The sequence below is a fragment of the Cydia pomonella genome, chromosome 8 (assembly GCF_033807575.1).
Source record: "Cydia pomonella isolate Wapato2018A chromosome 8, ilCydPomo1, whole genome shotgun sequence".
Lineage (NCBI taxonomy): Eukaryota > Metazoa > Arthropoda > Insecta > Lepidoptera > Tortricidae > Cydia > Cydia pomonella.
The window spans coordinates 2,846,146-2,873,374 of record NC_084710.1 but is presented as its reverse complement, the minus strand read 5'-3'; the positions used below and the strand labels follow the sequence as shown (position 1 = coordinate 2,873,374).

Genomic DNA, 27,229 nt, shown 5'->3' with positions numbered 1-27,229 from the left:
TGTAGACGTATGGTTTATACGAATTTGAATCCACCCATGTTCTGTTAAAGCTGTTTCAGTATTTTCTCGAAAATCAAAGAACCGTGAGAGATAAATAAAAAGCAGGCACTAAGCACGTTTTAATCAAGGTAGAAGTCGGAATCCGAGTTGGAGAATGAATCAAAATCGGATTAGAAACGTAAAGGGGTCAGGAAACGGATAAACAAGACCGGGAATAGGAAGACGGAAAATAGCAGCGGGGGGCGGGGTCGGAAATGAATGTGACATAAAGGACAAGAAAATGGTATTTATAATTTTAATCAAGGTAGAAGTCGGAATCCGAGTTGGAGAATGAATCAAAATCGGATTAGAAACGTAAAGGGGTCAGGAAACGGATAAACAAGACCGGGAATAGGAAGACGGAAAATAGCATCGGGGGACGGGGAACGGAAATGAATGTGACATAAAGGACAAGAAAATGGTATTGGGAAATGTGTGGCATGGCAAAATAACACCCGATTCAAACTTAGCCCAACACACCCCAACAAGGAAAACACGTCCATAAAACATCCCACAATCTTTAAGGTCAACGGTTATCTATTTTGTTTGAGCTCTCTCGGTTGATAATATGACGTGTTGACAACAACATGATATACATATATAGGTGGTCCCTGAGCACGTATAGTCCTCCTCATCGATTTCGATGACGGCGACCTCAGCAATTACGGATTACGCCGATTATGGGCCCTAATGTGGCTGGCCAGGTCGAACTTGGTACCTAAGATAAAAAATGCCTAAAACTATTGCAGCCTTATTGAGCTTACTGTGGGACTTAGTCAATTTGTGTAATAATGTCGTATAATATTTATTTATTTTATTTTATTGCAAACAATACATAAAAAACAGACTTATAGGCGGCACTTTCATCAATGGAATAATCACGGAAATCAACACGAGTTGCGAATTACCTATTCGCACGTGTATCGTACAACGTTTTACAGTACGTTTTATAGTACATATGGCTCTTTAAAGTTTTGACATATGCATGGAAAGTGCTCATTCTCGCACGCGTGCGGGAAAGTAGCACCATATGTACTGTAAAGAATATTTACTTGCTTACTTATCTATAAATTTACGCATATGGACTTTCCTAATTGCATTATTAAAGCCATGCTCCCGGTACTGATAATTCCTTTATGTAGAGTAATATGCAATGTCCGACTGTGATTTGAAATTTTGTTATACATGCGAGCTATCGTCAAGGTCGTATCTATATCAAACTCGTAACTAATAGTTAAATCAGAATTGGCCTCCGGGATCATGCCTTCATTCCACATCCAAGTACCTCCTACCTTGGTTTATACTCGTACATAACCTATAATGTTATTCCTGAAAACTTATTTATTATTCCATAATATTCTTGAAATAGTAGAATACTAACCAAGGGCTGAAAGGCACTCATTTCGTTCCGATATTGAAATGGTACCTTTCACCCGAGTTTATCAAAAACATGACTAAATATTAACATTTATTATAATTTAGGGCGGGTGGGTACAGTCAAGGTATTAAATATCGATACGGACAAAATGACACAAATATGAACACACTATTTTAATATATAGGCAATAAGGTCGTGTATACATATTTTTGACACTTTGTCCGTATCGATATTTAATACCTTGACTGTACATTCAATTAACAATTTAGGTAAAAGAATCGTGATGGTGAGTTAAATATCAGAATGGAAATTGTAGCACAAATCCAATGAATATCAAACTTTAATTGATTATAATATAAAAGAAAAAAAAGCGGCCAAGTGCGAGTCGGACTCGCCCATGAAGGGTTCCGTACAATTTATGACGTATTAAAAAAAACTACTTACTAGATCTCGTTCAAACCAATTTTCGGTGGAAGTTTGCATGGTAATGTACATCATATATTTTTTTAGTTTTATCATTCTCTTATTTTACAAGTTACAGGGGGGGGGGGGGGGGGGACACACATTTTACCACTTTGGAAGTGTCTCTCGCGCAAACAATTCAGTTTACAATAAAAATTATATTGGAAACCTCAGTATCATTTTTGAAGACCTATTATAGATACCCCACACGTATGGGATTGATAAAAAAAAAATTGAGTTTCAGTTGTAAGTATGGGGAACCCCCAAAAATTTATTTTTCTGTAGAAATCTTTATGCGGTTCACAGAATACATCTACTTACCAAGTTTCAACAGTATAGTTCTTATAGTTTCGGAAAAAAGTGGCTGTGACATACGGACGGACAGACAGACAGACATGACGAATCCATAAGGGTTCCGTTTTTTGCCATTTGGCTACGGAACCCTAAAAACATACTTAATGGAAAAGTAAAATGCTTTAGTGCAGAAACGTATCATTTTTTGCACACTTCTTAGAACAACAACGACAGCATGAAAAATGGAAACAATGTAGATGATCGTTAATTGCTTGTTTCGAACCTTCCTGCTAACTTTGGGCCGGTTACATTGCAGCTTGTAAGTACCTAACTTATAGGTAATGCAAGCTGGTAGGTAGGATTAATTTTTCAATTTATTATTTTGACAAACGGGTTCCATACAAAGGGTGTCTAAATAGACCGCGGGTCAGGAGCATATTTCGTCAGACATCGCCTCCCGACTGATACTTTGACAGATGATAGTTTAGATGCTGTTTTTAAAAAATAAACCGTCAGCCGGTTGTATCGCTGTGGAAAGACCGTCAGCTGTAAAATGATCATGTAAAAAATACGCGCCTTACGACTTTATGTCCGCAAAGTATGCGTAATGTGTAAATTGCGTAATCCAATTATGGCGTTTCAGGCGTTTCACCTGAAATACTACATGCAAAGTTTCATGATCTGTTATTGCTATCATAAAAAGGTAATGCGCTTATTTTTCAAATGTTTATGCGACCAGCTGACGTTCTTACCATCGCGGTACAACCAGCTGACGTGAAATTAGAATATAATAGAATAGCTTGCCATTCCTCAACCCACCAACGGAGCGGCAGCTGACGTCCACGACGGTTCATCATACATAGCCGTTGACCACTATACGAGTTTTCGCCCGGGAGGCGATTGGCCATGAAAATCTGTTCCTGGCTCGCGGTCTAAAAAGTTCAATTCATATAATATTCAGTGACTTAAACACCAAAGTGAAAATTGTTTAAGTAATTTTAGAAAACAAACATACAAAGGTACAGTTTTCGCCATATTGCAATGGAATGCAGCTATTACAACTTAATGAAAACATTGTTTCAGCCACCAGATGTGACCGCTTACGTCAAATCTCTCTCCTATTCCCCTCAAGCACCCTCAAGTACACCGTACAACTAAACGTTCACGTTACATCACTGCGCTTCGACTTTGTTCATTATTTCCTAATGTTACTCTCTCAGCAATGTATTACAAACAGTTTTTGAATTACGGGGAATAAAGCCAGCAATAATATCGTGCCCTGAGCTAGATGGAAAATGATATTGTTACCATAATCATTTCGGTCCTATCTGTTTTGGGAATCCGCTTCCATAGCAAATTATTTTAGGGTCGTCGGAGGATTTTGATCGAATCGTATATAATCGCGGGTCACGATTGACTAGGCAGAGATAAATTTATTTTGGTCTTTATGCGGATAAATAAATTATACCTTTTTGTGTCGCACTGCCAGCAAAAATTGTGTTACCGTTTTTACGTTTATGTTGCCCCTTTCTCCTGATTAAGTTTTTTTTTATGGAGGATAGGCAGGCGTTTGACCACGATCACACCTGATGGTAAGTGATGATGCGGTCTACGGTGGAGCACGCTTACCTATGAGATACCTATTTACTCTAGCCTCGAAGAGATTCAGATTGTACTCATGCGGACACAGATCCGGGCAGGGCATTCCACTCCTTGGCAGTTTGCATAAGGAATGTTGAAGCGAAACGCTTCGTGCGTATTTGTGGAATACCTACCATGAAGCGATGCCGAAGTGCCGATTGTCTGGTAGCCCGATGGTGAAATAGGGACGGAGGAATAAGGTTGTGCAATTCCTCTGCACACTCTCCGAAATGTATCCTATAAAAGATCGTTAGGCTGGCAACCTTGCGACGATGCTCCAGACTTTGAAGTCGAACATTCGTCAGATCGTCGTCATTAAAAATATAAAAGACATAATATAGGAAGATATAATATAGGAGATAGACATGTCGGTATATAATTTCTCAAATACCTAGAAGAATCGTTAAAGTTCCTGCTGTATAGGTGTATTTGCATAAGTGATATCACTGGATTGTACCAGAGTCGTAGGAAACAGTACGTAGTACGCTTCGGACTCATAGGTAAATAAATCGTGGGTTTTAAGGATATTGACAGATGAACTACTTAGATAGCTAAACGTTCTATGTATCTATTTCACAACACCAGCTTGTAAAGGCTCACTTTAGTCTTCAAAAACTGATGAGTGATGAGACAGTTGCATTTTATACACAAGAGTGACAAAGTATTTTTAATAAAAATTTTGAGTAGGCTTCATGTTGGCTGGGTGAAATTAACTATTAAGTGATGATTTTGAATGATAAATATTTAATAGCGTTCATTTGGTAGCGAACAATGGTAGCGAAGCTTAATTAACCTTATACTTGAAACCCTCGCAACTTGGAATCTTTCGTTTACTCGGGTATCAATATTAGAATAAACAACAAATTTGCCCCCATGTAAAACAAATAACTATTGTCACATTTACTTGGTAGATAACTATAATATGTTAGACAATTTGTCCTCTAGAGTGCGAAGTAATTTAATGCAGATTTTGAGTTGTTATCTCACGTTAGCTGGTAGGATGGACTTTTGAAAAGCGATTATTAATGATGAATATTTGACTTATTTAATTTTTATCATTTTATAACGACAACATGAAACTTGGCATGTACATTTATGCGACATATATCTTTATTTGAATTACTTTACGTTGCTAAAAATTGTTATACGAAGAAAATAGAGCGAGTAGAAGTTTTGTATTTAGTGAGTGGAAAGTAGAAGTGTAGTGTACTACATATATGTACCTTAGAGCAATAAACGAATATAGGAGTATCAGAGAAAGCGCTAATATTGTTTACCCTTGTATCACTTTTCTTCTGCCGACTTCTAAAAGTTCTAAGTGCCCAATGGTAGACGTAGTGGTGTACCACACCAAACCTTGGTGGCCAACAATGAACCCGAAAAAAATTGTTTACCGTCTATCGTAGTTTTCAGAAATCTCAGCCAATCATGACGTCTCGCGACCGCCCTCGTGTTGACATACCTAAACAAGATTACAATTACTAACAAGCCAATCTCAGGAATGAGCCATATCCTGCCTGGCGAGGGGCCACGGAGCCCGGAGCGGCCCAGTGCGCTGCCGGCAATACACGTAAGTACACCTGGATTATTTTATTACTTATTTAATTGTTAATCTAGCAACAATTTTTTTACAAAATTACTTTGAAAACAGTGCAAAACTGTTTTTAATCTGGGAAGAATTTCAATGTAAATATGATTGTTTTTCGACATATATTTCATGTAGTATACAAGCATACAAGCTGCAGCTACAATAGTGCAAAAAATACATGTTTTTTTTAAATGACAAAATATAATGTTTTATAGCATTTCTTGAGGGTACTTTGTATTAACCATTGAGTTAAAAGTATCGTTCTTTATGAAATGGGCAGTTAAATATCCGAATGGACATTGTATATCAAATCCATAAAAAAAAAATCAACTGTTTATTGTAAAACAATGAAAAATTGAGTACTTGGAAAGTAAAATGCTCTAGTGCAAAAACGTATCACTTTCTACCAACTTTTTAGAACAACAATTACCCTATTTCAGAGCATGAGAAATGAAAAAAATATCTGCCATTTTCCAAATAGAGATTCATGTCTATACTCTGTATCTTTAGGTATTTAAATAAAAATAAAGTAAAACAATTTGTACACTTTCGGGTAAATAGTTATAACATTTATTGGTTAACCAACCAAATACAAAACCGCCCGAATCTGTCACTGAACGACCAGTCTTTAACCTACATTACCTCATGTAATGATTTCATCGCCATCTATTTGTGTATATTTTTTTCTTGATTTTTCGAGGCACGTTTTTTTCTTAGACTATATAAATAAAATAAATAAATATTATAGGACATTATTACACAAATTGACTAAGTCCCACAGTAAGCTCAATAAGGCTATATTTATCTATCTTTGCTTGCATTTAAGAACTGGAAAGTTGAATAGCCTAGGCGGTAGGCTATTCAACTTTTCAGGCCCTAGGGTATCATGATCACGCATATTCTTATATAAATATACTATCACCGAATCATCACGTGCGTAAGGATAGATCCTTGAAGCCAATTGTGGACAGGTCACACTCGGCACAATGATCCATTCAGCCTGCCTTTATTGGTTAAGTAAGATAATGTTAAAATACGTGCGGGATACGTCATACCAAGGAATTTATACATGGAGCATGCCACGAATTTGTCTCGTACAAACAAACGCGATTTTTAAAGATATGCAGGTACAGGATTTTCTGTGTTTGTGACAAAAAAATGCTTAGAAAACCTTGAAACACTGAAATAGTAAGATTGTTAAGAGGGAATTATAGGACGCGACCGTCTATACAAAAAGAGAAAACGTTTTTCCGCTTCTAAATATGATCCATTCTCCATGATTTTTTTTGTATGTTATTGATACCATGAAAAACTAGGTTTACAGGTTTTTCTGTTTTTTTTTTCAAAATTTTCAAAACTTTTTTTTAATATTAAAAAAAAGCGTACACCTCGAATATATTATGCTGAAGCGATCGACATCAAAATCAAAGTGATTTGTTAAGATTTAGTTAGCGGAAAAAGTTGTCTCCCGAAATTGAATTTCATAGAAAAAAATACCGTTATTTCGTAGGATCGCAAAGCTCTTCTTCCCTCTTAACCAAGGGATCAAAGCCACTCATTTCTGTCGAGGTAGTTTGGCGTTTGAACGCAGTGAGAGCACCAATAGTCCGAGACTGAAATGGTACCTTTCACCAGAGTTAAACACTCCACTTTTCATTACGAATACGAGGAAAGTAAAATACATGAGCATTATAAAAACAAGGCTGTACTTTCAATTCACAATTTAGGTAAAAAAATCGTTATTTATGGAATGGGGAGTTAATTAACAGAATGGAAATTGTACAACAAATCTGACGACCGGTTTGGCCTAGTGGGTAGTGACCCTGCCTACGAAGCTGATGGTTCAAATCCTGGTAAGGGCATTTATTCGTGTGATGAGCATGGATATTTGTTCCTGAGTCATGGGTGTTTTCTATGTATTTAAGTATTTATAAATATCTATATATTATATATCTCGTTGTCTAAGTACCCTCAACACAAGCCTTATTGAGCTTAGAGAACTTAGTCAATTTGTGTAATAATGTCCTATAGTTTTTATTTATTTATTTATTTAAATCCATTTAAAACCAAATATCAATTGCTTATCGTAAAAATATATACTTGGAATGTAAAATGCTCTAGTGCAGAAGCGTATCACTTTCTGCATACTCCATAGAACAACAATACCATCCGAAAGCTAAATAAGCTTACCATCAGGCGGGCCGTATGCTTGTTTGCCACCGGCGTAGTATAAAAAAAATGACCCACTTTCAGAGCCGAAAATAAATACTGATACTGATACACGAGATAAAAAGTGTTAGCATGGCAGAGCTCATGGAATGCTTCACGTTGAATCTAAAATATTTTGGTACGTACCTACTGGCAATTAAAACATTTTTTTAATGTTAATATAGTGGTAAGGCAGAGAACATTAAATCAAATGTACTGAGAACAAGCCTTAAGATACGAAAACATATAAATGCACTTTTGGGCTACTTCTAGACGTCACGTGGCGCCACATGCAAAAAAAGACTAAAATAAAGCTGACTAAAAACTAAGATTAGTTATTTAGTTATTAACTTAATTTTTTTAGTAGGGATCACGTTATGGAAATAAATAGTGTGTAAATATCTAAAATCTCCATTCAAGTTACCATTCAAAAGTATGTATTTGTGTGATGAGCATGGATATTTGTTCCTGAGTCATGGGTGTTTTCTATGTATTTAAGAATTTATAAATATTTATACATTATATATATCGTTGTCTAAGTACCCTCAACACAAGCCTTATTGAGCTTACTGTGGGACTTAGTCAATTTGTGTAATAATGTCCTATAATAAATTATTAAAAAAAAAAGTTTTTATTAAATATTTAGATGAAAGCACTAAAGTAGGCAAAGAGCTAACAAAAGAGCCCTCACTGAAAGGAGTGAACCAAAGGCCCTGAGTTACTACTCACCTAATTACTTCCTTAGGCATTTAATCAGGTCGTACGTTTGTGCCATAACTCAGGGCGGCGAAATTAAAACCACCCCAAATTAGGCAAAGTTAGGCCCTTGGCGAAATGTGGGCGGGGACGATTTATAAAACTTACCACCTAAGGTATGTTTAAGGCTAAGGTTTAAAAAAAATGCATACAATTTGTTTTTCATTTCTATTTCTCTGAAACTGGGTCGTTGTTGTTTTAAAAAGTGTGCAGAAAATGATACGTTTCTGATTTAGAGCACTGTACTTTCTAAGTACGTTATTTCTGTTTTATTTCGATAAGCAATTAAAATTTTGGTTTTAAATTGATTTGTTGTACAATTTCCATTCTGATAATTACCTCGCCATTCCATACATAAAGATACCTACATTTTTAATTGAAAGTACTCTCAAGAAAAACTACTGAAGTTTATACTTAGCCGTGTTTTTTGAATGCACATGTATTTTACTTTCCTCGTATTCGAAATAAAAATTTAAGTATTTAACTCGGGTGAAAGGCACCATTTCAATCTAGGACTATTGGCGTTCTCACTGCGTTTGAGCGCGAAACTACCTCGACAGAGATGGGTACCTTCCATCTCTTGGTTAACAATCTATTATTTCGCTCCTAACTCTTATAATAATCGAAAAGAGTGAAACGCGAAATAGCTATGGTTGATATATATCAAATTCTTGAAACATATATTTTTTTTTATACTACGTCGGTGGCAAACAAGCATACGGCCTGCCTGATGGTAAGCAGTATCCGTAGCCTATGTACGCCTGCAACTCCAGAGGAGTTACATGCGCGTTGCCGACCCTAACCCCCTCCCACCCTCGTTGAGCTCTGGCAACCTTACTCACCGGCAGGAACACAACACTATAATATATATATATATATTTTCCATAATGTCAACATCTAGAGAGGAAAATGGGGACTACGTCTAAACAGGGTGTTTATTTAGTCATCTGCAATAATTTACGAAGTGAGTATATAGGTCATACTGAGCGACTTTTACTATGGGACAAACCGCGAAATCGCGAAAAAAAAAATTTACTCTCCCATAGAAAATGTCAAGGGTCAAAATGTATGAAAATGGAGAAGCGGTTTCCACTATCCTCTTAAGCTTTCTACGCTCACGCTACGAACACTTATTTGGGTAAATTTTATTACAGTATGGATATAAATAAATAAATATTATAGGACATTATTACACAAATTGACTAAGTCCCACAGACAGTAAGCTCAATAAGGCTTGAGGGTAGGGAGGGTACTTAGACAACGATATATTTAATATATAAATATTTATAAATACATAGAAAACACCCATGACTCAGGAACAAATATTCATGCTCATCACACGAATACATGCCCTTACCAGGATTTGAACCCGGGACCATCAGCTTCGTAGGCAGGGTCACTACCCACTAGGCCAAACCGGTCGTCAAAACAGCATTTATAGCCAGCATATTTATGGACAGCATTTATACTTTTTATCCGATAGTCTCTAGCATACCTGCCTTTAGTATGTTTTTTTTTGACATGAACTGTTTTTTTCCTAGGCACAACTAATCAGAATGTTCGTCGCCACGCTGTTCTTGGGTCTGTGCGTGTTTGCGCAAGCAATGCCCCCGGACAAGGTATGTTCCTCTGGTATAGCTTCCTGATGTATGTTACTTACTTACTCCTCTGGCGCAGCGACCCAAAGTGTGTTTTGGCCTCCAACACGACTGCTCGCCACTGATTCCGATCCTGTGCAGTTTCTCACCAGTCTTCAACCTGGAGCTCGCGCAGATCCGTGTCCACCACATCCGCCCATGAATACCTAGGTCGACTGGCCGGTTTTCCCTCAAACGCTCTTTTCACCGCCCGATCGTCTCCCATTCGCTCTAGCTTGATGTATGTTAACACTGGTAATACCATGGTAGCAGCATCAACCATGGTGGCAGTGTCAACCATGGTTGACATTAAATAAGTCATATGATATGATGATTGGCGACGCATATGCACCATTTAATTTGTTACTCTTTGTCAACTTGGCAGAGTCAAATTTAAGCTGCCATATACATACATATTATAAATTTTGTAGCCCGGTCGTAATAGTTTTTATGTCACAAATGTACGTTATTTTAGCCTACTAATTGTACGTTCTGTTCTGATGTGCCACTGGGAAGTTTCCATAATTGTGAAATTTCTACATGAGAAAATTCTTATGGAGATTGAAACTTTCCATTTATCTGTCCTAACGCCTGGATCAATTCTTACGACTAGGTTGCCGAGTGGATCGTAAGCTCTCAAGTGAGCCGTGGCAAAATACTGGACAAGCTATAGGGAGATATGCTATACTTACTTACTACTTACTTACTCCGTTGGCTCAGCACCTCAAAATGAGACTTGGCCTCCGACACAAGACAGCGCCACTTTTCGCCACGGTCCTGTCGCCAATTGTTGACTCGAAGTTCGCGCAGATCCACCTCCACCATGTCGCTCCAGCGATACCTAGGGCGTCCGCCTGCACGTCCTCCTGCTAGGCATCCATTCTCTCAATAAAATTCTCTAGATGTGAAAATTGTGGAAGGCTTCCAAAAAGTTGAAATATTTTCCAAAATTGCAGAAAAAAAGCGGCCAAGTGCGAGTCGGACTCGCGCATGAAGGGTTCCGTACAATTTAAGACGTATTAAAAAAAAATCTTCTTACTAGATCTTGTTCAACATTTTACCACTTTGGACACACATTTTACCACTTTGGAAGTGTCTCTCGCGCAAACTATTCAGTTTAGAAAAAAATGATATTAGGAACCTAACTATCATTTTTGAAGACCTATCCATAGATACCTTACACGTATATGTTTGATGAAAAAATTTTTTTTAAAATTTCATGACGTATTAAAAAAAACTACTCACTAGATCTTGTTCAAAACAATTTTCGGTGGAAGTTTGCATGGTAATGTATATCATATATTTTTTTTAGATTTTTCATTCTGTTATTTTAGAAGTTACAGGGGGGGGGACACACTTTTTTTCACTTTGGAAGGTTCTCTCGCGCAAACTATTCAGTTTAGAAAAAAATGATATTAGAAACATTAATATAATTTTTGAAGACCTATCCATAGATACCCCACACGTATGGGTATGATGAAAATTTTTATTTTATTTTTATTTCATGACGTATTAAAAAAAACTACTTACTAGATCTCGTTCAAACCAATTTTCGGTGGAAGTTTACATGGCAATGTATATCATATATTTTTTTTAGATTTTTCATTCTGTTATTTTAGAAGTTACAGGGGGGGGGACACACTTTTTTTCACTTTGGAAGGTTCTCTCGCGCAAACTATTCAGTTTAGAAAAAAATGATATTAGAAACATTAATATCATTTTTGAAGACCTATCCATAGATACCCCACACGTATGGGTATGATGAAATTTTTATTTTTATTTTTATTTCATGACGTATTAAAAAAAAACTACTAACTAGATCTCGTTCAAACCAATTTTCGGTGGAAGTTTACATGGCAATGTATATCATATATTTTTTTTAGATTTTTCATTCTGTTATTTTAGAAGTTACGGGGGGGGGGGACACACATTTTACCACTTTGGAAGTGTCTCTCGCGCAAACTATTCATTTTAGAGAAAAATGATATAAGAAACCTCAATATCATTTTTGAAGACCTATCCATAGATACCCCACACGTATGGGTTTGATGAAAAAAGATTTTTTGAGTTTCAGTTCTAAGTATGGGGAACCCCCAAAATTTATTGTTTTTTTTCTATTTTTGTGTAAACATCCTAATGCGGTTCATAGAATACATCTACTTACCAAGTTTGAACAGTACAGCTCTTATAGTTTCGGAAAAAAGTGGCTGTGACAGAATCGGACAGACAGACGGACATGACGAATCTATAAGGGTTCCGTTTTTTGCCATTTGGCTACGGAACCCTAAAAACACAGAAAACAAAGGAAACTCTCATTTTTAAAATGGAAAATTTAATAATATTATATATTCCTGAAATTTTTACAAGTGTATCATCTTTCGCAATTTCGGAAACTTTCCGACAGCACACCAGTAGACGCTAGCAGTTCTTTGACTAAACTTATTACTTACAGCAGCTACGTCCTCTTCACATAATCAAGACCCGCAGCATAGACCTAAATAACGCACACGCCCTTACTATAGAAAGTCGGCTGGAGAAGATCGTGGAGCCCACAGGCTACAAGCTTCAGCTGGAGCCGTACCTTGAGGATGGAGTATTTAAGGTATTCAATTGTTTGTCTCTTCCAAATTACTAGCCTCTCCCTTAAAATGGTACACTTCAGAATAGATCCGAACGTCGCACACGTACCGATTATAGAAAGTCGGCTGGAGAAGATTGTTGAACCCACAGCTGAAGCCATTACCTTGAGGATGGAGTGTTTAAGGTATTTTTAGTTTATCCCTTCCAACATCAGCTTGGACAACTTACGTGTCTCGCGTAGGAAGCCAGAATAAAGGATATCGGGGGGACACGTATATTGTCCAAGCTGATGTTGGATGCTCCCGCAATCTTACCACGCTAGGCGATTCGCTCTTACTATTTCTACTATGGGTGCAACTTTCAGGCTTTCTCTTATATACTCATCCTTTATCCTATCCATTCTTGCATCCATTTTAAATTGTTCTGTATTACGTTAAAGCCATTAGTTTCAAGCACGCCCACTAGCGTTGTGTGACAAGAAAAGTAGAAATAGTAAGAGCGAATGTGATGCGGAGGGATGAAAGTCATGTGACGAGAAATGTATTACGAATGAATATCGAGGGAAGGAACGGAAGAGGAAAACCCAGGAAAAGGTGGATGGATTGTCTGACAGATGACATGAAACGAACGCGAGTGAATGATGAGATGACTGAAAGATGAAGATAAGTGAATGAAAAAGATATGCCGACCCCAAATGAATGGGATAAGGGCAAGCGAATGATGATGAGTAAACACTTTTTTATGCATATAAACCGATTTTTTTCATATGATAATAAAATGGAGTACTCCTTTATGTTAATAAACGTTCAAAGGTTTTTTTAAGCCTCAGTAGAAACGCGAACCTAACTGCTGTGCATGACGCAAATAAAGTATCTGACTGACCTAAATATCGCTCTTTGGTCTTATTTGACTTTTTTACACTGTAAGGGCCGCGTCAGCATCAACGTGAGCTGGCTGCAAGACGCTGACGAGCTCAAGGTGCACTGCGCACACGAGATCGAGATCAGCGACGCGCAGGTCAACGCGCATGTGCCTGCGGACAAGTGAGTAACATAAATATAAATATTAGGGGACACTCTTACACAAATCGACCTAGCCCCAAACTAAAGCTTGTACTATGTGTACTATGCGACGATATACATACGTAAATATAAATATATATTTTTTTTCTGTAGTTATATCTGCGATCAGTCAGACTATAAGCAGATTGGTTGAATGCTTAATAACGTGACGAGCGAGTCCTCCAGTGAGGGCTTCTACTCTTTTTTTTTCCTTATCTATATAGATCGATACATACGTATATAGATCCGAACGTCACCTTAAACTGGCTAGGGATATTCAAAACAATATGTTAGCATGAAATTCCGTAGTTCACAATTCCGAGTATTTGAACGAGTTTTTCTACGGTCTTATTCCTAGGCTTTGTTGGGATTAGTCTGGTTTCCTCACGATGTTTTCCTTCACCGAAAAGTGACCGGTAAATATCAAATGATATTTCGTACATAAGTTCCGAAAAACTCATTGGTACGAGCCGGGGTTTGAACTCGCGACCTCCGGATTGAAAGTCACGTGCTCTTGCTGCTAGGCCACCAACGCTTTTCACATGCTCTTACCGCTAGGCCACCAGCGCTTCTGCTTCGCGAGTTTTTCTACGGTATCCAAAAAAATAGTTGTGGCTCCAAGCTATTGGAAATCTGCTAAACTAGTTGAATATATAGTTTGATAAACCAATATGTCCGTAGAAAAAGGCGCGATCAAGAGGAAATATACATCCAATACGTCTTTATTTGTCCTAAATTTCAAACCAATTTAGTCCCGAAATGCCTAAATATCAAATTACTTCTTTCTTAAAATGGCCGAATGACATAATAATTTTTGTTCATATACTTCATACAGTCAGAATCCCTAAACACCGAAATATAAAAATGTTTCATTCGTTTTGAAAGTTTAACTACGTCTCAAGTGCAATTTTATAAACTTTGTCGTATTAATTTTTTTTTACAGTCTGCACTCATTAATGTAGGTAATTTGAGATTTAGGTATAAGGACACTAGGGTCATGTTTTAAATATGATATTAGGTCGATTTGTAGTTAAGACATTTTGGCATTCAGGCATAATGAGACTTTTCTGTTTTGAGATCTCAGAATTTTGGCAAATGAGTAAAACAAAATTCTAAGGGGCACTGACATCAAAGCTCTAAATGTATGTATTAGGACACCCTTTCTCGCCTACATGATGAATGTTTCAGCCGACTCCCTACTCCCTAATTGGTTCTCCAGACTTTATATTCGAAACACAATGAAAACACAGGCTAAGCACAATCGTATAAAGCAAACAAACAGAATTGTAATCAAACATAGAACACTCTAGCTAGACAAGTAAACATGTCTGCGAGCCAATCGAGCTAGAATTTCGACAGAAAATAGGACTCGTACATAGCATGCCATATTAATCAAGGTGCATTTTGCTTTATACTACTGATATTTTTGGGGTAACAAACTAGAATTCAGAATGGGCCTACCATTCACGTCTAAGTATTTATATGTTCGCTTGTTTTTACTCAACTGTGGACGTAATTTTACTGACATGCTGGTTCAAGAATATTTTATAATATTTTGACCATTATATGTAGTTACTTTAAGCACATAGGTATGTATTATTATACTATCAGCTCTTAATTAATATTATAACAGAATATGATCATTTCAGCAAACAACTGGAGAAGGTCACGGTAAAGAAAATCACAACAGACCCTAAGAAGCCAGTCGTTTCGCTCCGCCTTGAAAAGATCATACCTAAAGGCTGCAAGGGCACCCTGGAGTTCACCTTCAATGGAAATCTGGAGACGGCGCAGACTGAAGCTTTCTTCAAGTCCACTTACCAAACCGAACAGGAGGTTGAGAGGTTCGGGGTTTTTTTATATTATTGGATATAGTTTAGCATATGACCACAACCTCACCTGGGATGGCGCATAAATAAAAGATTTTTTATTTGCTCTCGATTTGAAAAGATCCGAGTTATAGTCGGTTAAGAATAGACTTGCAGGAAGTGAGTTCCACTCCTTAGCCATTAGCATAACAAAGCTGGAAGCAAAGCATTTAGTGCAAATCAGTGGCAGAGTAACAACGTAAGGTTGGAAGGAATTCCATGTATGCCTATCTACTACCTTCTCCTTAACAGTCTGATACGACACGACAGTGAGTTTTTCCTTTACTTGGTCCATGTACGCTCTCCTTGGTATCCCCTTCTTCCTCTTTGCTTCAACTTTCACTTCTATGATGTTTTTGATAAATTCGTCGTGTCGTAACAGATGTCCAAGCATCTTTCATGTTCCTTTTTCAATACCGTATTGTATGTGATTAAAAATCTTTATATCATTAGGATAGTAGCAGCGACTCAGCTTCGTCCCAACAATGCCCGTCGCATGTTCCCATGCTTCGACGAGCCGGGGTACAAGACCCCGTTCCAGTTGAGTGTGGTCCGACCTAAGACCATGATAGCACTCAGCAACACACCAGTAGCAAGGACAGAGGAGATGTAAGTACATGGTGAATATTTCATAGTGGTTAGCCAGGATACAAGATCCCGTACTGAGTGTGGTGCGGCCTAAGACCATAATCTTACTCTGTCCATGTCCTGTAGCGAGAATTGGACAGATTTAAGTTCAGGCGTTTAGTTTTTATTTCGCAGTCTTCTTCTTTGTTTGTCTTTAGACGTATCAGTCACTCCAGCCAGGATAAACCCCATTTCAGCTGAATGTAGTGAAGCCGTTATGAGCCAAAGAGGAATTGAAAAATCCTGGAAAATACATACAAATAACAAAATTCCCGAACGACCTTCTTTTTGAAGTCTTTTATCTGGTGCGTTAAGTTAATGAATAATAATTATTATTATTATTATAATCTTTATTTCAGACCAAGGATCCATATTTTGTTAGTAATGTACATAAAAACGTAAAATAACATAAAAACTATTGTATAACACAGAAATAAAAACAATTATAATAATGTTATGTAAGGGCATGGAGCCCAATCCCTCTTCAACACACCAGCGATCAATAACAGCGCGCAGGAGCGTGTTGCGGCTGTCGCGTGTGCGCTGCATCATGGAGGCGCAGCGCGCGCGCATGATGTCGGCGAAACCTTCCGTGCACGACACTGAGAACATCGCAGAAGCGCTGCAGTAGCGCGGCAGCCGCAACAACGCTCTGTACGTGCTGTTGTATTGTACTCGCAACTCGCTGTATGCCTTCTGCGTATAGTTAACCCATAGGCTGCATGTATAGAATGACTTGCAGTAAGCTTTGATGTATAATGATATACCATTTGCAGCGCCGATGAGCCTAACGCAGTATGGGACCACTTCGAAACCACGCCGCCGATGTCCACCTTCACCCTTGGGCTGGTCATCGCTGATCTTAAGCAGCTGAATAGCAGCAGTTTCTACACTGATGAGAAAGGAAACAAGATTGGTGGGAATTTATTATGTTCTACTTCTTAGTCGTTATTCTTATTTTTTATGATATACTTAGGAGGCAAACGAGGTGACGAATCAACTGATGGTAAGCAATGACCGTCTTCCATGGACACCTGCGTCACTAGAGGGGTTGCAAGTGCGTTGTCGGCATTTAAAATGCAAGTGCGCTCTTTTCTTCAAGCTTTGAAGGTCATATCGGTCCCGAAATACCACGGGCGACGGTTCATTGCAGAGTTTAGTTGTGCTAGGCAGGAAGTTTCTGAAGGAACGCACAGTTCAGGACTGCCAACGTGCCAATCATTAAGATTGCTGAGGATCGTGTCTGTTTTGGGAGGATACTGTTGCGTTATTGATCAAGCGATGTTTTAAGCTTGCTGGAGCGGGCAGGTATAACATTTTTATAGAGAACGTGTCCCAACTGTGTTAAGAAGGGACAACATCACTTTTGATCTTCTGCTGTCAAGCATCAATTTTGATAGATAGCGATCATTAATTTCGTATCAGTAGTAAGTCTAATTATTCTAACTCTAATAACACATTTTATCCAGAACTCCGTGTTTGGGGCCGTCCCGAATACCTGGAAGCACTCAATGGTGTCAACGAAAAACTGGCACGAGTGTTCAAGGAGATCGCCAGGTTTTGGCAGGTGCCCCTGCCGCTGAAGAGGTTGGACGTAGTCGCGCTGCCCAACTACCAGGGCGTGAAGCCGGCTGATAACTGGGGGCTGATTGTGTTCAGGTGAGGAAATTGAGATCGACGGGATCATGCAGGCTCTAAAGAGGTTGACGTCGTAGAACTTGACAAGCATGATGACAGACGCTAAAGAGGTGACGTGGAGCCGGATGTCGACTAGCGGTTGATTGTGTTCAGGTGAGGAACTAGAGATCACCAGGTTCTGGGAGGTTCTGTCTCTTAAGTGGTTGGAGGTTGATGCGCTGCCCAACAAACAGGTGAAGCCGGCTGACTACTGGGGGCTGGTTGTGTTCAGGTAAGGAACTCGCTTGCATATTTCTTGTAGAGTCCACGCTATTGTCGACTTATCTATATAAGGCTGAAAACATCTCACTTTCTAAGTGATTTTTGTGACTATCAGACATTCAATTTTGATTAACACCAGCTACAAGATTATTTGCTTTCAAAAGTCTTTCTTAAGTTTTCAAATACATTTTTAAATAAATTCAATACCTAATGGTACTACCTAAAGGTTGTCTGGAAGAGATAGCTTTATAGCGATAAGACCGGCTGTTGTTACAAGAATATTTACTTACTTACAATTCATTGTTTCCGGTAAGTTGATTTGGTAACCTTTAAACGGTATCTAATAATTATTGTCAAACCTAGATACTTTTTTCTTAGCATGATGGCGATAAAATTAATCGCTGTAATACATTTTACAGACCTAGACAAGCAAGGTGAAAAAGTAAATTTATGGCGTAAGTACAAAAAACATTTAAGAAATAATGTTTACCAAACTGATTTGACAGAGGTTATTAGGTCACTCTTTACAGGATCTACTCTTTATATGATACCTATATAAGAAACTATAATTTATAGACTTGCCTAGTTCTTTTCGGATGGAAAGGACGATAGAAAAATTACTTATTAAATAAGGCTAGTCTTTGCCCCCTTCCTTGCGCCAAAGCAAGGGAGGGAAGAAGTTTCTCGTCAATAAAAGCTCGGGTTACTCTAAAATCCCACTAGATAATAAATTGCAATGGTACAGTCAGCATCAAAAGTAGCGGATCAAACAAGGTTTCAAAAGTATCTACCATTCTGTAACAGCTTAACAAAATGTAGTGGTTCTATATGTAGAACAATTAAGACGGTAAAAGATATACTTTAGAATGTAAACTTTAGAGATTTATCTATATTTGGAAAAGTTATCCAGAATATCAGATACTCTTGGCGCGTTGTTTCATCCGTTACTTTTGATGCTGACTGTACTTACACAAATTACAAGTATTTCAGAGACACGCTGTTCCAAATAATTCAACTACCCATTTGTTTTAGGGAGAGTGATCTCAGCAGCCGCGGCTACATCCAGCTCGCTCAGGAACTCTCGTACCAGTGGATGGGTGCCCTAGCCACGCCCGCGTGGTGGTCCGACGCTCACCTCAACAAGGCGCTAGTTGGATACTTAGCTGCTGAGACTGCTTTCAAAGTAAGCGTCTCTGGTGAGATAGATTTAAGGCGTCCAACTCCCTTTAGGCTACTTAATTTTAAGATTTGCTTCAAGGTTTCTCAATATGTAAATTGAAGGATTATATGCTCGATCTGTCTTTTTATAATTGATTGGATTTCTTGGGTCAAATCAATCAATGAGATCTAGTCACATTAACGAGATGCTTTTTGAATGCCAAACTGCAGGAACCGTTGAGATGGAAACTTTTCATATCTTAAAGGAGCGATTGTAAGCTCTATCTTACATTTTCATTCATTGTATTCATTCAGTAATTGTAACTTGCCATACTTGTTGGAATCAAACGGAAAGTCCCTGGTCCATAATATTTTAACTCCCAATTTTTCCCCAGATCAACAACGGGTCAGAAATGGAAGGCAAATGGCCGATGACGGTCCTCTACTCCTTATACTACGAGTTCAGCAAGCGCTACCCCCACTCCCGCATCACGGGCATGAAGCAAGAGACGACGTGTACCAAGATCGAGCTGCTGTTCAGGATGTTCAACTACACGTTGGGAGGCGAAACCTTCAGGAAGGGACTTAGGATGTTCATTGAGGACCAGTAAGTGATGCACAATTTCATCATCTTGTTCTGGCCGTTTTGGGTTACAGTAACTGGATTTATACTGGCTGATGAGCTGTTCATGATATTTCGCCAATTGTTAGGCAATAAAATAGTGTATAACCTGCACAACGCCGTGCATTTAAACTTTTTCACATGATTTCCACCCATGGACATTCTTGCAAAAATCTTTATGGTACTAGTATTGCCCTGCTCGCTACAATGAACCCTTTGCCGCCTAGCACGTCAATTAACGCATGCGGCTACCAAAAGCCTTTTTTTTTTTTTTTTTTCTAGGGGGGAAAATGCATTCCGCATACCACCCGGGTGCGGGGGGTGACCCGAGTGGTTATGTGGGACTCCCGTCTAGGCTAATGAGGCCCACGGTATACCCACTAAAAACCCCCCATATGCCACCTCGCCGCCTTATTGGTGGGGTTACGGGAACACTCGCGTACTCATCCGCGACCCCACCGGCGGCAGCCGCCCGCGAGCGGCTCCTTCGCGGATGCCCGAAGGCCCTTCACGCGAGGCGCGCCAGATGGTTCGACGCGCCTTCCTCCTCGGCCTCCGTCCTGCAGTGTAGCGGACCCCCCCGAGCCCGCCACAAGGAGGCCACGGGCGCCAGAAAACTCCCCAGCGCCCGGCGGCAGATGAGGTCCATGGTTCTGCCGCAAACCACAACTCGGCTGCAGAGGACAGGGAGAACGGCACACCGTAACACCGACACTCCTCTTCCTCTGCAGCCCCACCAACGCCGCTACAGCGGAACGGCCCCTCCAAGGTCGCAGGGGATAGGGAGAGTGGCGCATCGTGATACCATCACGCCTCTTCCCTTGCGATCCCACCTCGGCCGTCGAGGATAGGGAGAACGGCTAACCGCAATACCGACACTCCTCTTCCTCGACGGTCCACCTCCAACGCGTCACAAGCGGGCTTATCAAGCCCACTTGGAGCGTCCTTCTCGGGCCAGCCAGCACCTCAAACAGGCCGGCCCTGGTTGCCTCTTCGCTTCACCGTGGGAGACCAAGCCACGGCTACTAAGCCCCTCCACCACGACAAGGTGGGCAACCCGCGGGGGGGGGGGGGGGGGGGGGCTACCTAAAGCCTAAATCAACCTTAGTGCATTCTGACAAGATTCACGAAGACGCATGATAGGTGTGGCGGTCAAAGGGTCTTCGTCATGCATCTTCTAGTATCCATTCTTAATTTGCAGCAAATTCAAAACCTTCACCGGTGACGACATCTGGTCGGCCCTGAACGCAGCCGCGGCTGTCGATGGCAAGATCCCGAAGAACGTCGACGTGAAGACTGTCGCCAAGAGCTGGATCGACAAGGACCGCCTGCCGCTGGTCACTGTTGAGAGGAATTATGAGGCCAAAACTGCGGTGTTGAGACAGGTTAGTTATTAGGGGGCTTGTGGATGCCATGATATCTAATTCTAATATCGGGATGCCCGAATGGCCGGAAGGCGTCGATGTGAACATAGTTGCCAAAAGTTGGATCGAGAAGGATCGCCTGACGCTGGACATTGTTGAGACGAATTATGAGGCTAATACTGCGGCGATGAAACAGGTGAGTCATAGGTGTATAAGATAAGCAAGCATTAAAAAAACTAGTTTTTTCATTAATTATCGATAAAAATGTTCTATCGTTGGGCGGTCATAACATTGGATGCGAATCCGCACGCCACTCAGGTGTTCAAGCAAGCGGGACATCGCTATATATGTGCAAAGCGCTATTCCGCTCATATACTGTATTACCTTGCGGATCCGTATCAGTGTGTTAATTATGTAATTAAATGTCTAAATTAATTACATCTCAAAATTGTAAATGCAGCCAGTACGTTCCTAACTTAGTATGAGGTTTAATATTTTCTTCTTTAATTTCATGCCAATGCCTAAGCGAAAACTGTGATTATTTACAATTGCTAAATAAATAAACTTGAATTCACGATTTCAATTTTACACTGTATTTTGCAATTTCAAGCTATATGATCAAATCTATGAAAGTCGATATCAATACGAGTACGCGAAGCGTAACCTATTTTTCCAGAATACTAAATCATTCAATTTAATCCGTCGTGTTTCCAAGTACTATCGTATTCCATAAAGTGCTCGCATTTTCTATTCATGTAAAAAAGAAATTTCACGGACATTTAACCAATGAAAAGTATCCATTAGTCTTTTGGGTTCGGATCTGATACGCGGTCGGTCGATTGCATAGGGTTCTAGATAAGGTACGGCGGATTTCTCAATGTCAGAACTTGGATAGCAAAAAATAAGTTAGCTACTTGAACTAGTTTTATTATCAAGTTAGACTCATACATATTTTAAAACTTCGTATTGTATCGGTTTCTGATCGTAATAAGAAACAAAGTTGATATTGCAAGGCCTTCGATCGTACGGCGTAATATTCTAAAAAAAAATTGCGGTCGGCCCATAAGATATGACGCTGTAAAGTGACGTACGGTGTTAAACATAGATCAATGTTTAAGAAATTTGACAAGCATTGGAATTTCTAGAATTAATTTCAATTGAAAATTGGTCGCTATTCAATAATTTTGTTATGGATGTTGTAGAAAGTATATCTCCGCGAGCGACCCCACGACGTCCCAGACGCAGAGAGCATGGTGTGGCGCGCTCCGGCAGTGGTGCTCCGTGGAGACCAGCTAGACTTCACAAAGTTCCCAACATCCTGGATGCATGACAAGGAACTGACTGTCCCTAACATGCCCGGCAAGGAGCACTTCATCATTGTCAACCCTGAGGAAATCGGTGAGATCCACAGTTTTTGTGTATTAAGTTTTGAACTGTGCTACTGAATGAGCTCCATCACGAGGGCACGAGAAGATGGCGGATGGCAATGGTCTTTAAATGAACGGTTGTCAACGCGGCTAGAATCAGTGTTTTATGGCCCTTGGATATTAGTTTTATGAATTCAGAAGAGATCAGAGATCAACTTGAAATTTTTTAAGCTCAATTAAGAGCAACCACACCTTATATGATCAGTTTGCGCGTACAAAAATGTTATGTAATTTTTTGTCATCCAAATCTGATGATGAAATCCTGGATACCGTAGTGTTTCACTGTTTTATCTATAGTCATTAGTTTATTGATTATAATAACTCGTGCATTTGCTCCCAGGACGCGACGTTTGGTGAAGTAAAACTGCTGATGAAAAGCATAAAATGATGACATTCTGTTTGTAAACTCGGTTCTTTCATGTGAAAAGTTTTCGGTATTCTTGTCTTATCTAATATGATCTATCGTTCCAGCCCCCTTCCCCGTAAACTACGACACTGAAAACTGGAACCTTCTCTCCAAATTTCTTCAAAGCAAGGACCGCACTAAGATCCCCGAACTCACCAGAGCCAAGCTTCTCCATGACGCTTGGAACCTCGCTTATGCTGGCGAACTGTCCTTCACCACAGCCCTGAACATGACATGGTTCCTTAAGGATGAGAGGCACCCGTTAGTTTGGGACCCTGTGTTCACCATGATCGACCACATCGGTGGACATATTTGCCAGTGTATGCATAATAAGTTCCAGGTTAGTGACAAATCATATTATTTTAATTAGTTGAACAAAATATTATCTTCCAGCACGCGAAAAGTCTAAAAAGCACAGTTGGCAAAAGAAATCAATAACATGTTTGCTTTTGCTCGAGATGGCACGATAAAAAAACTAATTTAAGAACACTCTTCATAAAAATATTTTAATTGTTTAAAGTAACATGTATAGGGAGCGTGCATGAACTGTAGGATGCAGCACAGGAGCTGTCAGATTTTTGGCGGAAGCGTAAATGTGATGTTTATTGTTCCGATGTAATCCACAAGATGGCAGAACCGTCTATGCACAAGAAAACACTTGACGTGGAAATGTGCATGTTTATGGTTCCGATTCAGACCACAAGATGGCAGACCCTCCAACGCGCACGGTCCCTATATTATGTATAAACTTAGAAACCTATGCCGCCGTGACGTCGGTGGCCGAATGGCTCAGGCGCAGCGATAGCAGAGATGCTGGTTCGATTCCAGCCTGGGGCACTGGAGGCCTTGGTTGCTTTTTCTTAGTATATGACATTTATTTCAGTTTATAGTTTATATAGTAGTGTTTCTAGTTAAAATAAAAACAAATTAAATAATTTTCTAATACTTTTAATAGTATGTATATTAAGTTTCATAACGATTTCCAAAAATAGCCAAGGCAAACGTATTTTACTTTCGAACCCAAATCTTACAAAAGTTGAAAAGAAAGCTAGCGCTCAAGATAAGTTCGAAAACTGCCAGTCATCCATATAAATTGTTTTTTCGCCGTTTTATGTGCCTGAATATTATGTAAACTTCCTTGTCACGTCATCAAGGTTGGTGTAATTTTAGACGCGGTTTTGCTTTGTTTTCATATGCGCAGGGCTTCTATAATAGACGGCGATATAATACCTATTTTTCATATGTTATGCTCTGAAAGTGGGTCATTGTGCTTCTATGAAGTGTGCAAAAGTATTAATGGTAATTCAATATATGGAGCTAAATGTTGATGATTTCTCCGAAACTATTAACTTTTCTTGAAATTCGTCAAATCATGTGTGTAGGTACATGATAGGGCGTCAAATCGGTAGCTTTTACGGTCAAAAACAAAACAACTATGTATTTATTCTAAAAAATCTTTAACCCGATATATACCCGTCGCCAGGCCTACGTCCGCACCCTCCTCACCCCTCTTTACGAAGAGCTGGTAAAACAGGAGAAGGAAGACGAGGAACCCTGGCGCAAGCACCTCCGCGCACACACCAAGACCTTCCTCTGCAAGGCTGGTTATCAGCCCTGCGTGGCTGAAGCTCAGGAGCAGTACAGCAAGTGGATGAAGGCGCAGAACCCTGATGAGGGGAACCCGTGAGTATTTATAGCTGTTTGATTATTGAGTGCATTGCTGCTGGAAATATGAATAACCGGCCAAGAGCATGTCGGGCCACGCTCAGTGTAGGGTTCCGTAGTTACTCTTCCGTCACAATAAGCTAAACTGGAGCTTAAAGTATAGTAAATTGTTAACCAAGGGATGAAACGGTACCTTTCACCCGAGTTAAACAAATAGGCAAATTTGCATAATCAGTACCTAATTAAAGTAAGTCTTTTTACTATGAAGGGGAAACTTTTTGCGATAACTCAAAAACAGGTAAACTGATCATATCCGCTATAGTTTTCATTTAATGTCTTTCTTAAGCTCTACTTCCAAGATTTTTTTCATATTTTTTGAACCTATGGTTCAAAAGTTAGAGGGGGGGGGACACATTTATTTTTTCTTTCGGAGCAATTATCTCCGAATATATTCACTTTATCAAAAAATGTTTGGTGAAGACCCTTATTAGTTTTGAAAGACCTTTCCAACGATATCCCACACTGTAGGGTTGAAGCAAAAAAAAATGTTCACCCCCACTTTACGTGTAGGGTAGGTACCCTAAAAAAAAATTAATTTTTAGATTTTATTGTACGACTTTGTCGGCTTTATTGATTTATATATCCATGCCAAATTTCAGCTTTCTAGCACTAACGACCACGGAGCAAAGCCTCGGACAGACAGACAGACAGACAGACAGACAGACGGACATGGCGAAACTATAAGGGTTCCGTTTTATGCCATTTGGCTACGGAACCCTAAAAAGGTAATTTTATTAAGAAATTTATATTAATTTGACATTTGTTAAAATCAATATATATCTCTATTACTGGGCATAAATACATACAAAATAGCATTGTGACAGATGGACGGACAGAGTCGCACCATAAGGGTTCCTTTTGTACCTTTTTGGTACGGAACCCTAAAAAGATATTATGTATAATTACGTACTTCAGTAAATTTGTTATCAATTAAGTCAAAAATATTGTATTTTAAGTTAATTGTTGGGCCTAAAATCAATTTCAAAAACTAGGTGTATCAAACTGCCCCGCTTCACCCTATGTCTCATGTGTCGTACATTCATAGGTAGATAAAAACGTATCTTTTATAGCACGATAAATTTAATGCAAATTACGCACCGTTGCGATTTCACCTGAAAATTGCAATTCAACGACTCGTAAAACACGAGACCTTCCCAAAATCCCTTCCCCGAAGAAACCGTTTGAAACGTGGAAAGCACTCAATTATCACATATCATTTGACACACCTTATTAACGGTCTTTCCCTTCCTTTGTGGCATTATGGCCGCTAAGCGATTCCGATTTCGGGAAAAATGGTGTAAATCACTAAGGCCTACAGTTTCTGCTATTTTTGTTGGCTCTGTGATCGGTCGCTGGCACTAATCTAACAAAGGGGTGAGCGTTTCAATGCGCCTTGCTCATAGGATTCGAATACCAACACTCTGACTTTCTAAATATCGTATCTCTTAAATTATTCAGCCAAAAAATAACCTTATCTCACGATAATAAGGTTCAGTGTCCGAGCAAACGTAGTAAAGTTTAGGAAATATAATGATCGCTTTTTGTTTGTGCAGATTTGTCGGAAACTGACTCAATGTGGCATGGAAGTTTTTCCATTAAAACAAAGGACACTATGAGACCTTTATCCTAAATTACCGTTGTCGACTCGTGGCGAAAATAGGGTCTTAGGGTACCATTTGGATTCAGAGTACACCAACATTTCTGTGGCGATATGACTGTCGACTCCGCAAATGTTCAAATTATAGATGTTGGCAACTCCAACAGTTCGTTCGTTCGTTCTAACGTTTGCTCCATTCTCGATGATTGGGCAATCTGTTGCCATGTTAAGTACATTTTTGTGCCGTTAATCATTAAATACAATGTGACCATCAAGACGGCTTTCTGTTCTTCGCCCATCTAACAACCAGCCACTAGATCTCCACTGAACAAAAGTTACTGCACGGATTTTTTACCTTCTTCCTCGCGGAGTCCAGGCATTTTTGCCACGGCTTATGGGAGCTTGGGGTCCGCTTGGCAACTAATCCCTAGACTTGGCATAGGCTCTAGTTTTTGCGAAAGCCACTGCCATCTGACCTTCCAAACCAGAGGGTAAACTAGGCCTTATTGGGATTAGTCCGGTTTCCTCACGATGTTTTCTTTCACCGAAAAGCTGGTAAATATCAAATGAATGTAAATAAGTTCCGAAAAACTGATTGGTACGAGCCGAGGTTTGAACCCACGACCTCCGGATTGAAAGTCGCGAGCTCTTACCGCTAAGCCACAGTTTCTACTGGCACTGCCCGGATTTTTGAAATTTTTGACAGAAAACATTATTTCAGATCACCTATGACGCGAGCTAAAAGCAGAAACCTCCTTTGAAATTTTAATAATAGTACCTGACATAGTTTCAAGTGCATCAGTGCATAATTTTCATGTTTGAAGTCAACTTTCCATCCGTACTGTTTGTAACTCCCTTTGACGGATTAAGGGCAACTTGGCCCGCTTATTAA

General features: G+C 39.4%; 1 protein-coding gene across 2 annotated transcripts in view; it reads left to right on the top strand.

Annotated features, from left to right (window-relative positions):
* The first annotated feature begins 5,300 nt into the window (after positions 1-5,300).
* LOC133520391 (aminopeptidase N) overlaps positions 5,301-27,229 on the top strand; it is a 29,673-nt gene continuing 7,744 nt past the window's right edge. The window contains exons 1-14 of one of the 2 annotated variants that reach the window (XM_061854783.1): positions 5,301-5,384; positions 9,908-9,985; positions 12,459-12,605; positions 13,511-13,626; positions 15,294-15,488; positions 15,966-16,121; positions 16,916-17,055; positions 17,609-17,798; positions 19,071-19,221; positions 19,592-19,803; positions 21,020-21,203; positions 22,385-22,580; positions 23,081-23,355; positions 24,499-24,698. In XM_061854783.1, coding sequence (XP_061710767.1) covers positions 5,316-5,384; positions 9,908-9,985; positions 12,459-12,605; positions 13,511-13,626; positions 15,294-15,488; positions 15,966-16,121; positions 16,916-17,055; positions 17,609-17,798; positions 19,071-19,221; positions 19,592-19,803; positions 21,020-21,203; positions 22,385-22,580; positions 23,081-23,355; positions 24,499-24,698 — 2,309 coding nt within the window. In that variant the 5' untranslated portion in view covers positions 5,301-5,315. Of the gene's footprint in view, positions 5,385-9,907; positions 9,986-12,455; positions 12,606-13,510; positions 13,627-15,293; positions 15,489-15,965; positions 16,122-16,915; positions 17,056-17,608; positions 17,799-19,070; positions 19,222-19,591; positions 19,804-21,019; positions 21,204-22,384; positions 22,581-23,080; positions 23,356-24,498; positions 24,699-27,229 lie in introns of both variants that reach the window. The other variant, XM_061854782.1, reaches the window with a different exon arrangement.